The following is a 12,833-nucleotide window of genomic DNA, read 5'->3' on the forward strand; positions in this document are numbered from 1 at the left end:
TAGATAGTGCTGTGCAGTTCATTTTATAGACATGTGCACTGCCAATTTTTTTTTTTTTTTGTGGTTGTCTGTTTTTTTGTTTTTTTTTTGTTTGGGGTCATTCGTTATGATCGAAATTCATAAATCCGAACATTTGAAAATTCAAAAAATAAGAAGGGAAAATCCGAAAGAACGAAAATTCGGAATAACTTATAACTAAACTATTAAATTATAGGTATTGGAATTTTCCTTTCAAATTTTGGCTGTTGGTCAACGTAACGAATACGAATTTATCCGAAGTTACAATGATCCCAATTAATGAATGCCGCATCTAAACAATTGGAACGGAATGAAATAATATAAAAAGTTGTTTATTATTAATGAATTAATAAAAATAATAAAAAGTTAATGTTGTTAATTCGTTATGTTCCATTTGTTACGGCATTCGTTCTATTCGGATGAATTCATATTCGTTACGTTCTCTAACAGCCAAATTTGAAAGACAATTCCAACACCTATAATTTAATAGTAATAGTTAAAGTGGAGGTTCACCCTATAAAAAATTTCTAACACTACATCCAGCCCAGTTCTGCATATAAAATGACACTGACCTTTTTTTTTTCCTGCCGTAGATAGCGTTTAGCATTAGAATTCATCGCGGCTTCCGGGTAGGGAATCCCGCGGGAGTGGGCGTTCCTATTGACATTCCAATTGATTGACATGCTAAACGACGGCGTACACAGCGCGTCACGACTTCCCGAAGGAAGCTCGGGTCGGCTCGGCTCTATTCGGCGCCGGTGCGCAGGCGCCGAATAGAGCCGAGCCGACCCGAGCTTCCTTCGGGAAGTCGTGACGCGCTGTGTGCGCCGTCGTTTAGCATGTCAATAGGAACGCCCACTCCCGCGGGATTCCCTACCCGGAAGCCATGATGAATTCTAAGGCTAAACGGCTAATACGGCAGAAAAAAAAAAAAGGTCAGTGTCATTTTATATGCAGAACTGGGCTGGATGTAGTGTTAGACATTTTTTATAGGGTGAACCTCCACTTAGATTTTCATTCTTTTGAATCTTGTGATTTATGAATATTCGAATATGCTATTTTTTTTTTTTTAATTTATGAATAATCGGAAAATGTGTTAAATGGGTTTTTGTAAATTCGGATGTTTCCCGAATTTGTCGAAATTCATTAAACAAATTCGGAAGGAAACAAATTGCACATTTCTAGTTCCTTATTTCCATATAACATGTATCCAACAGTGAAACCCAAAAAGGGAGGACAAAGGCCAGACCATATCGCGGGAACCTTAAGGTTCTGGCCTTTGTCCTCCCTTTTTGGGTTTCACTGTTGGATACTTGGCTAGAAAGTCTTTTATTTCTTTCTAAGGTATCGCTGGTTTCATGTGTCTATATGTTAGGATAAAACAAATTGCCTCCCATGGTATAGAATGTTAAGACTACGATTCATTAAAGCGGAGGTCCGCCTAAAAAAAATAAAAATATTAAAAGCCAGCAGCTACAAATACTGCAGCTGCTGACTTTTAATATATGGTCACTTACCTGTCCTGGGCGCCCGCAATGTCGGCGGCTGAAGCCGACCTGTTCTCGGCTGCTGCTGTTGCCATCCTCGGTAAGGGAATCGGGTTTCCGTACTGCCCATGCGCGTCCTCACTGGTCCCTGCTGTCTTCTGGGACCTGTGTGACTCCCAGAAGACAGCGGGGGAGGACAGAATAGGCGCAGGAAGTGGCGTAGGTCACCGCGTCGACCCATGCCAGAAAGTGGGAGCAAATGCCTCTATTACACAGGTATCTGCTCCATCCTCCCCCCTAAAAGGTGCCAAATGTGACACCAGAGGGGGGGAGGGTCCCAAAAAGTGGAAGTTCCATTTTTGGGTGGAACTCCCCTTTTAAATAGCAAGGTCTGCGCTTGCATCAAAATAAAGATAAGATCCAGGTAAACCAGAAGTGATGTCATGTAATCCTTTTTCTGAGGTTGCTATCACCAACAGCCGATCAAAGCCAATCTTGACGTGGCGGCTAGGGTTACCACGTGTCCCGGATTGCCCGGGACAGTCCCGCATTTTGCAGGTCTGTCCCGGGCACATTCATTCCAGGGCAATACAGTGTCCCGGAATGAAACTGACACAGCCACCCCCCCCCGGGAAAATCTGATGCCCCCAAAAAAGGCCGTCACATCACCGCTTTACTCACTGACAGTACTTGTCCTGGCCTGGAGGAGCACAATCCCTCCCCCTGCTTGTGATTGGAGAAATCATAAATCCTGCCTCTTGTGTCCAATCACTGTGCTGTGATTTGTTGCAGCACAAGCTGATTTTTGGGAAGGGCTGGTGTCCCTGAATGGTAGTTTGGAAATGTGGTCCCCCTAGTGGCGGCTGGTTGCTCAGGTCTCCCGCTGCTTCTAATAGCAATTAACCACTTAAGGACCGCCTCCTGCAGTTATACGTTGGCAGAATGGCATGGCTGGGCACGTACCTGTACGTCCTCTTTAAGTGCCCAGCTGTGGGTCGCGGGCCCGCGGACCCGATCGCCGCTGGAGTCCCACAATCGGTCCCCGGAGCTGAAGAACGGGGAGAGGTGTGTGTAAACGCAGCTTCCCCGTTGTTCACTGTGGCGCTGTCATTGATCGTGTGTTCCCTAATATAGAGAAACACGATCAATGATGTCACATGTCCAGCCCCGCCCCCCTACAGTTAGAAACACATATGAGGTCACACATAACCCCTACAGCGCCCCCTTGTGGTTAACTCCCAAACTGCAATTGTCATTTTCACAGTAAACCGTAAATGGTCCCAAAAATGTGCCAAAATTGTCCGATGTGTCCGCCATAATGTCGCAGTCACGAGAAAAAAAAATGCTGATCGTCGCCATTAGTAGTAAAAAAAAATAATAAAAATGCAATAAAACTATCCCCTATTTTGTAAACACTATACATTTTGCGCAAACTAATCGATTTTTTTTTTTTTATACCGAAAATAGGTAGAAGAATACGTATTGGCCTAAACTGAGGGGAAAAAAATGTTATATATTTTTTTGGGGGGATATTTATTATAGCAAAAAGTAAAAAATATTGAATTTTTTTCAAAATTGTCGCTGTATTTTTGTTTATAGCGCAAAAAAAAAAAAAGAGGTGATCAAATACCACCAAAAGAAAGCTCTATTTGTGGGAAAAAAAGGACGGCAATTTTGTTTGGGAGCCACGTCGCATGACCGCGCAATTGTCCGTTAAAGCGACGCAGTGCCGAATCGCAAAAACTGGCCGGGTCCTTTACCTGCCTAAAGGTCTTAAGTGGTTAAGCTGTCTGATTTGCTATTTCAACCGCTGTCCCAAAAAAAATTGTACTGGGATGAGGCCTGCGGCCGCAGACCTCATCCCAGTATAACTGCCGATAGTTCAGAAATGTGCGGATGTTTCAAGTCAACAATGGCTGATCCTCAAAGGAAAACGACTGAAACTACATGCAATTCGACTTTCCGCTGGTAATTTCCACTGCTCTCGTCTATGTTCCCACCACAGACGCCATCGTGGAGGCAGCTCTGTGCAAGTGCGTCCTGAAGCCGCTCAAGGCCCCCGTTGAACGTTACCTCCGGGAGATCCACGAGAAGGACGACTCAATGAGACTTATGACGGAGAACCAGCTGGTCATCCAGGACACCACCACCACCGACCTGGGCGTCACCACCAGCGTGCCAGACAGCGGCTTGATGGAGAAGATTACCCAGAAGTTTGGGACCATGCACAAGACCTACTCTCCAGAGAAGAAGATCACCTACCTGCTGAAAGCATGCAAGCTCATCTACGACTCCATGGCCGCTGGGAACCCAGGTATGTGGCCTGTCCTGGGCAAACAAGTATTTAAGGTTCTCTTACTGTATCTGTCCTTCATTCCTGGTGTCGTGACCATGTTACTAATGCTTTGTACTTTTGGATTGGGTTGGTAACTAGTTTGGTGAGTCGCCAGTGTTGCCTGGGCAGCTGATTTTTATTTTTTTTCTTCTCTTGTTATCGACTTTCATGCTGCCTTCTTCACTATGGAGATTTACTAAAATTGGTGCACTCGGAATCTGGGGCAGCTGTGCATGGTAGTGCATGGGAGTACAGTCAGTCCTCCTGTACTGGGCTCGGGCCCCATCAGCAGGGCCCTCTTTAATGTTGATTGGACCCTGGGCAAAAAAATTTTTGGGCGGGCCCCCCCCATGCAATTTTGCTCTCCACCTTCTCTGAGACATACAATAAATATCAGCTAGACTTAAAATTAGTTTACTGTATCAGATCCGGCAGTGATTGCGATTGGTTGCCAGAGGTTACTGCAGGGTTTGACAAATTTGCTTGGAATCTAGGAGCCAGCTAAAAAAGTTAGGAGCCAGAAAACGCGCCCCGTCCCGATGAGCTTGCGCGCAGAAGCGAACACATACGTGAGCAGCGCCCACATATGTAAACGGTGTTCAAACCATGTGAGGTATCGCCGCGATTGGTAGGGCGAGAGCAATAATTCTAGCTCTAGACCTCCTCTGTAACTCAAAACATGCAACCTGTAGATTTTTTTAAACGTCGCCTATGAAGATTTTAAAGGGTTGAAGTTTGTCGGCATTTCACGAGCGGACGCAATTTTGAAGCGTGACATGTTGGGTATGAATTTACTCGGCGTAACATTATCTTTCATAATATTAAAAAAAATGGGGATAACTTTACTGTTGTCTTATTTTTTTTATTTAAAAAAGTGTAATTTTTTCCCAAAAAAGTGCGCTTGTAAAACCGCTGCGCAAATACGGCGTGACAGAGTATTGCAACGATCGCCGTTTTATTCTCTAGGGTGTTAGGATAAAAAATATATATAATGTTTGGGGGTTCTAATTAGAGGGAAGAAGAGGGCAGTGAAAATAGTGAAAAATGACATTAGAATTGCTGTTTAACTTGTAATGCTTAAGTTGTAATGCCAACGGCTCACCACCAGATGGCGCCAGCTCCAAGCCAAGTCGCCAGGACACTATTTGTAGTCGCCCTGGCGACCGGGATTTGTCGAGCCCTGGGTTACTGCATATCATTACCACTTACTGACTGGTTGCTAGAGGTTACAGCACACATTACGGCTCACTGATTAGTTGCTAGAGGTTACAGCACATGATTTCTTCTTGAGTGTTTGCTAGAGATTACTGTAGAGTAAAACTGCTCAATGACAGGTTGCTAGAGGGTACAGCACATCATCTCTTCACTGCAGAGGGGCATGATATACATATGAAGGCCGCCTTTATTTACCTATGAATGTTGCTTGCATCATTTAAGCATATAAGCTCAGTTTTGTGTTGAAAATAACTGAAATCTAAAATTCCGGTGGGTGTAACAAGATGTCCGCTTGCCCCCTTCACACTCTATCATTACTGTGCAGGAGTGTGGGGTGTAGCAAGATGGCGGTGACAAAACGTCACTTCCGGAGCATTCTGTGATAGGGAGCGGAATGTGGCACTACACCGGTGTCTTGTCACATTACGCTCCCCAAGAAGTGACGTTCCTTCGCCGCCATCTTGCTACACTCCTGCACATAGGCGTGCGCACAGGGTGTGCCTGGGCACACCCAAATCACCCTGTGTTGTGCACATTGCACCGAAATATACTGCGTTAAACATGCACTAACGCACAGAAAAATACAGCATTAAACGGCACATAACACACCGAAATATACAACGTTAAACGTGCACTAATGCACAGAAATATGCTACATTAAATGTGCAGTAACACACTGGAATATACTGCGTTAAACATGCAGTAATGCACAGAAATATACTGCGTTAAGTGTGCAGTAACGCACAAAAATAGACCCCTGATATTTCACCAAAGCTGATGGGGCTCCTAAAATAAAATAAATATATAATAAAAATAAAAAACTATTGACACTATCCACTGCCCTACTGACACCGTCCACCGCTCTGCTGACACCATCAGTATACTGTATATACACATGCAAATATGTTTGAGCTTTGGGGTGCACACCCTAATGCAATAGGCTGCGCACACCTATGCTCCTGCACAGTAATGATTGAGTGAAAAGGGGGCAAGCGGACATCTTGTTACACCCATCTGAGTTTTAGATGTCACTGTTTCAACACAAAACGGAGCTTATATGCTTAAATACAGGATTTTGAAACTTCCGGAGCATTCTGTGATAGGGAGCGGAATGTGACACTACAACGGCTTGCTCTGCCAACCCCCACCGCGCATTCCCAGCTTCTAGCTACCGAAACGGGTCTGCAGCCCAGGGGTTGGTAGCCCCTACCTTAGATGATCTCACACTGCAGATATACAGCTATGGGGCTACAGAAGAGGATTGCTCAGGTGCTGTGCTCCTTTTTTTTTTTTTCTTGAGGAATTCGACACAAAACCTAAATCTTTCAGGACACAGCCTAGGGCAAAAGTAACATTTGTAGATGTTGCTAATGGGGACGGAAAACCTTTACTTTGAGTTCAGGTCCACTTTTAAAGGTTCTACGCTTATCTTTACCATAGATGGCTCTAAAAAAAAGGGACACGCCCAAATCTGAGCATTGCCTGTCCTTATTGGGCGGTTTCTGCCCCATTTTTAAGGGTAACAATCCTCCTTCATTCTTGATTAAATCACATTCGGCACCCGTTTGGCTCTTGCCAGATCAAAGCTGGGGGAATGTAATTCTGGTTGCGCATATTTCTGTTCCCGTCATCACACATGTCCTCTTCACCACAACACGAGCGCAAACCGCCGCTTACACCAATTTCTGTAAACCATAACTGCTGACGGAATATTTGAGTGTTGGACCTCCTTGTGCAATGGCTAGTAATGAAATGACACAACAATGACCCCTGCAGGTGGAGAGTTGGTAGTGCAGCTTTTCAGTTTAAAAGGGGTTGTAAATGTACATTTTTTTTCCCCCTTAAATAGCTTCCTTTCCCTTAGTGCCGTCCTCCTTCACTTACCTCATCCTTCCATTTTGCTTTTAAATGTCCTTATTTCTTCTGAGAAATCCTCACTTCCTGTTCTCCTGTCTGTAACTCCACACAGTAATGCAAGGCTTTCTCCCTGGTGTGGAGTGTCGTACTCGCCCCCCTCCCTTGGACTACAGGAGAGTTATGATGCTCTCTACGTTGCAGATAGAGAAAGGAGCTGTGTGTTAGCGGGCGTTCTGACTCTCCTGTATTCCAGGGGAGGGGGCGAGCACGACACTCCACACCAGGGAGAAAGCCTTGCATTACGGTGTGGAGTTACAGACAGAAGAACAGGAAGTGAGGATTTCTCAGAAGAAATAAGGACATTTAAAAGCAAAATGGAAGGATGAGGTAAGTGAAGGAGGACTGCACTAAGGTAAAGGAAGCTATTTAGGAAAAATAAATTGTATCCTTTACAACCCCTTTAATTCTGATTCTATTACAAACTTCAAACAAAGGGCCAGTTTACTGCCCCTCAATTTAGGGGGACCAGACTGACCAGTGGGAGATGAAAATGCCCTAGCATCAGTGAAGGGTAAACGATGCCATAGGCTTGGTGGTCAGTGGGGAGGAAAAAAAAAATTACATCATTTGATGTTGGTGGAAGAAAGTGCTCAGTCATTGGTGTCGGTAAGAGAATTGGTTCTACATCCAGGGATGGACTGGATGGAGAACCCGGTGGGCCGATGGCTCAGTGGGCCGGTCGGAGGTCCGTGGCGATCTACCCGTTAATCGCAGACAGCTGGCACCTGACGGGTAGATCAAGATTAGCCAGCATGCAGAGTAGCGCCAGAAGCGCGAGTCTCTCAAGTCACGCTGCAGCTGCTCCCTGCCCCCCGGAGGCCCCGCCTCTCTTCTCGTCCATCCCCATTTGCTTGTGACATCATCTGGGATGGACGAGAAGAAGGGAGGGGCCTCCGGGGGGCAGCTGCAACGTGACTTGAGAGAGAACTTATTGCACACGCTTCCGGCGCTACTCTGCATGCTGGCTGGTAAACGATGTGCCGCCTGCCCTGATGTGCTATGTGCCCTGTGGTGCTATGTTCCTTAATGTGCTCTGTGCCCCATGCCCTGATGTGCTGGGCTCTGTACCCTGATGTGTTGTGCCCTGGGCCGGTTTGAATGAAGTCCAGGGCCACTTTTTTGTCCCAGTCTAGCCCTGTCTCCATCTGTGGTCTCAGTGGAAGGGATAGTAATCCATTAGTGAGAGGAATAGTGTCCTATTATTGATGGCAGTGGGAGAATTAAATCCCCATCTCAATGAGTGGAATAATACCCCATTGTTGGTGTCAGTGGGGGAGAGATAGTGGCCCATCATTGGTGTCAGTGGGGGGGGTGCAATATTGGCCCATCATTGGTGTCAGTGGGGGGGCAATAGTGGCCTATCATTGGTGTCAGTGCGGGGGCAATAGTGGCCCATCATTGGTGTCGGGGGGGGGGGCAATAGTGGCCCATCATTGGTGTCGGTGGGGGGCAATAGTGGCCCATCATTGGTGTCGGTGGGGGGCAATAGTGGCCCATCATTGGTGTCGGTGGGGGGCAATAGTGGCCCATCATTGGTGTCGGCGGGTGGGGGCAATGGTGGCCCATCATTGGTGTCGGTGGGGGGGGGGGCAGTAGTGGCCTATCATTGGTCAGTGGGGGGGGCAATGGTGGCCCATCATTGGTGTCGGTGGGGGGCAATAGTGGCCCATCATTGGTGTCGGTGGGGGGGGCAATAGTGGCCCATCATTGGTGTCGGTAGGGGGGCAAATGTGGCCCATCATTGGTGTCGGGGGGGGGGGGGGCAATAGTGGCCCATCATTGGTGTCAGTGGGATGAATAGGGGCCCATCATTGGTGTCAGTAGGGGCGGAAGAAGACACTATGGGGGAGGGCTCTTTTTGCTGTGGGGGACCCTGCCTGGTGGGGCGCTATTTGCTGTGGGGGGGGGGGGGGGCGCTGGATATTTGCTATGGGGGACCCTGTCGTGTCAATTATTCCTTAGCACCAGATTTGTGATTGAATTGTGTCCCTTCTGCAGGGAAGCCCCACGGAGCAGATGACTTCCTCCCAGTTCTGATGTATGTCTTGGCCCGCTGTGACCTCGTGGCTCTTCTCCTGGATGTGGAATATATGATGGAGCTGATGGACCCTTCGCTGCAGCTGGGAGAAGGTAATGGGTGCTGCCTGATCTGAGCCACAAAAAAATAAAATTTAATGAATGAACAACTCTATTTCTAAAATATCAAGATGTTCACAGTGCCAAGTAATGAATGACAAGACATTAAATACGATTTTTTTATTCAATCATTAAATCACAATAAAACCGATACATCTCCAATGTATAACAAAATGGGTTCCATTTGCATCTCTTCATGAACAGCTTGGAATAGTAGCCTCAACGTGTTTTGCCATGGTTGGCTTCATCAGGCAGAAATTGACTGCCCAACTTAAGTTTCCCATTAGGCCCCTGTGCAGTATTCTGTAGACCACAGAAGAGGCACAAAAGACTAAAAAATGATTTCCTTCTATAGACATAAGAGGGCATCCAGAGGGTATAGTATATAATCGGCCAAAGAATGATGGTCATTTAATTGGATATCCTCGTTGCTTCCCATGTGTCCAAACAACCATGTGGCTCCAGCACACAGAGTTCCCAACTGTCCCTGATTTGGAACAAAGTCCCTCTGTCCCTCTTTCCTCATTTCCTCTAAATAGTTGTATATAAAATGCACTTTTTATCTTTCAAAAAGTTTTTTTTTTTTTTCAGTGATAAACTTTTCATCTAAATTGCTGCATTTGTATAGAATTCTAGCTTAACCACTTCAATACCGGCCCATCGTCATATGACGTCCACAGAGGGGATCTCCCATCCTGGGTGGACGTCATATGACGTCCTGGGCTTTGCAGAGGGATATCTGAATGATGCCTGCAGCTAGAGGCATCATTCAGATATCTATGTCTTCAGCCGGCGATCCTGCACATCATAAGAACAATCATAGCGGCGGTTCCGCCACTTGATCGTTCTTATAGGCGGCGGGAGGGGACATCCCCCTCCCCCCCCCCCCCGCCTCCATCCGGTGCTTCTCTGGGCTCTCCCGTGCCATCGGGGGCCCGGAGAAGGAATCGTCCGGCGCAGGAAGCATAGAGATGACTGGTCATCTCTATGACCGTCAGAGGCCCGGGCGCAATGTGATGACGTCACACCCGGGTACCTGCAAGTAAAGAAAGCCGCGATTGCGGCTAGTGAGCAACACTGATCATGAGATCAATGACATTTTTTTTCACCGATCTCATGCTTTCCAGCCTGGAGGAGAGATGTGAGGTCTTATTGACCCCGCCTCTCTCCATAAAGAGGACCTGTCACACTGATTCCTATTACAAGGGATGTTTACATTCCTTGTAATAGGAATAAAAGTGATAAAAAAAAAAAAAATTTAAAAAAAGTGAAAAAAAAAAAAATTAAAACGCCCCCTGTGCCCGGTAGCTCGCGCGCAGAAGCGAACGCACACGCAAGTCCCGCCAACATATGTAAACGCCGTTTAAACCACATATTTGAGGTATTGCTGCGTGCGTTAGAGTGCCAGCAACAATTCTAGCACTAGATCTCCTGATTTTCAAAGCGTTGCCTATGGATATTTTTAAGTACCGAAGTTTGGCGCCATTCCATGAGTGTGCGCAATTTTAAAGCGTGACATGTTGGGTATCAATTTACTCGGTGTAACATCATCTTTCATCTTTTACAAAAAAATTGGGCTAACTTTACTGTTTTTTTTACAATTTTTTTTTTTTTTTAATTCATGAAACATTTTTTTTCCAAAAAAAAGGTGTTTGAAAAATGATTGCGCAAATACCGTGCAAGATAAAACGTTGCAATGACTGCTATTTTATTCCCTAGGGTGTTTGCTAAAAAAAACATATATAAGGTTTGGGGGTTCTGTGTAATTTTCTAGCAAAAGAATGATGATTTGTACATGTAGGAGAGAAGTGCCATAATAGGCCCGGTATTGAGGTGTGTCGAGCAATGGGTCGAGCAATTAGATGCCAAATATGACGAGTAAAACTGCACACACCGGTGATCGGGAGGCTCTACAGCAGGGATATGCAATTAGCGGACCTCCAGCTGTTGCAAAACTACAAGTCCCATCATTAACCACTTAAGGACCCCTTCACGCCGATATACGTTGGCAGAATGGCGCGGCTGGGCACATCCACGTACCTGTATGTGGCCCTTTAAGCCCAGCCGTGGGGTCGCGCGACCCGGTTTGAAGCTCCGTGACCGCAGGACCCGATCGCCACCGGTGTCCCGCGATCGGTCCTTCGGAGCTGAAGAGCGGGGAGAGGTGTGTGTAAACACACCTTCCCTGTTCTTCGTTGTGGCAGCGTCAGTGATCGTGTGTTCCCTGTTATAGGGAAACACGATCAATGATGTCATACATCCAGCCCCGCCCCCCTACAGTTGGAAACACCATATGAGGTCACACTTAACCCCTTCAGTGCCCCTAGTGGTTAACTCCCAAACTGCAATTGTCATTTTCACAGTAAACAATGCATTTTTTGGTCCCAAAAATGTGTCAAAATTGTCCGATGTGTCCGCCATAATGTAGCGGTCACGAAAAAAGAAACGCTGATCGCCGCCATTAGTAACTATAAATTTTGCGCAAGCCAATCAATATACGCTTATTACGATTTATTTTTTATTTTATTTTAAAAAATAGGTAGAAGAATACGTCAGTGCGGCCTAAACTGAGAAAAAAAATGTTTTTTATATATCTTTTTTGGGGATATTTTGTATAGCAAAAAATAAAAAATATAGATTTTTTTTTCAAAATTGTCGCTCTATTTTTGTTAATGGCGAAAAAAAAAAAAAAACGCAGAGCTGATCAAATACCACCAAAAGTAAGCTCTATTTGTGGGAAAAAAAGGACGCCAATTTTGTTTGGGAGCCACGTCGCACGACCACGCAATTGTCAGTTAAAGCGACGCAGTGCCGAATCGCAAAAACTGACCGGGTCCTTTAGCTGCCTAAAGGTCCGGGTCTTAAAGCGGATGTGCCATGGGAAAAAAATATTAAAAGCCAGCAGCTACAAATACTGCAGCTGCTGACTTTTAATATTAGGACACTTACCTGTCCTGGAGTCCCGCGCCGATCGCAGCAGAGGACGAGCGATCGCTCATCTCTCTGCTGCTCCCCCCGCCATCCACGGTGAGGGAACCAGGAAGTGAAGCGCTCCGGCTTCACTACCCGGTTCCCTATGGCGCATGCGCGAGTCGCGCTGCGCCCACCGATTGGCTCACACGCTGTGTGCTGGGAGCCGATTGTTCCCAGCACACAACGGGCGACAGACGGGAAGTCAGAAAAACCCGTCTTTTGCCCATAGCATGTGGCCGGAAGTGGGTGCAAATACCTGTCTTTAGACAGGTATCTGCACCCCCCTCCCCCCTGAAAGGTGTCAAATGTGACACCGGAGGGGGGGAGGGTTCCGATCAGCGGGACTCCACTTTAGGGTGGAAAACCGCTTTAAGTGGTTAAGGGTGGAATTCTGACCACCAATAAATTCATTATTGCAGGCAATCCCCAGAGACCTAATAAATAATTTCAAGGGTTCCTCTGGGGTGAAAGGGTTGAGAAAGGCTGTTCTATGGGACGTCCTCTGAAAAACACTGGATACATTTTTGGCAATGACTTTTTCCTTGTTTCTTTTAGGCTCCTATTACCTGACCACCACTTACGGGGCTCTGGAGCACATAAAGAACTACGATAAGATCACAGTGACCCGGCAGCTCAGCCTGGAGGTCCAAGACTCCATCCATCGATGGGAGAGGAGACGAACGCTCAACAAAGCCAGGGTGTCTCGCTCCTCCATACAGGTGGGTTCTACACGTAGAGACTCCTGGACCTCA

At 46.4% G+C, this 12,833-nt stretch overlaps 1 protein-coding gene across 3 annotated transcripts in view; it reads left to right on the top strand.

The window, feature by feature from the left end:
* Positions 1 to 12,833, top strand: part of RIN3 (Ras and Rab interactor 3) — an 84,522-nt gene that overhangs the window by 66,228 nt on the left and 5,461 nt on the right. For all 3 annotated transcript variants that reach the window (XM_040333379.1, XM_040333380.1, XM_040333378.1), the window contains exons 7-9: positions 3,511 to 3,819; positions 8,971 to 9,102; positions 12,637 to 12,800. In XM_040333379.1, the coding sequence (XP_040189313.1) occupies positions 3,511 to 3,819; positions 8,971 to 9,102; positions 12,637 to 12,800 (605 nt within the window). The remainder of the gene's footprint in view (positions 1 to 3,510; positions 3,820 to 8,970; positions 9,103 to 12,636; positions 12,801 to 12,833) is intronic.

The sequence above is a fragment of the Rana temporaria genome, chromosome 13 (genome assembly GCF_905171775.1).
Source record: "Rana temporaria chromosome 13, aRanTem1.1, whole genome shotgun sequence".
NCBI lineage: Eukaryota > Metazoa > Chordata > Amphibia > Anura > Ranidae > Rana > Rana temporaria.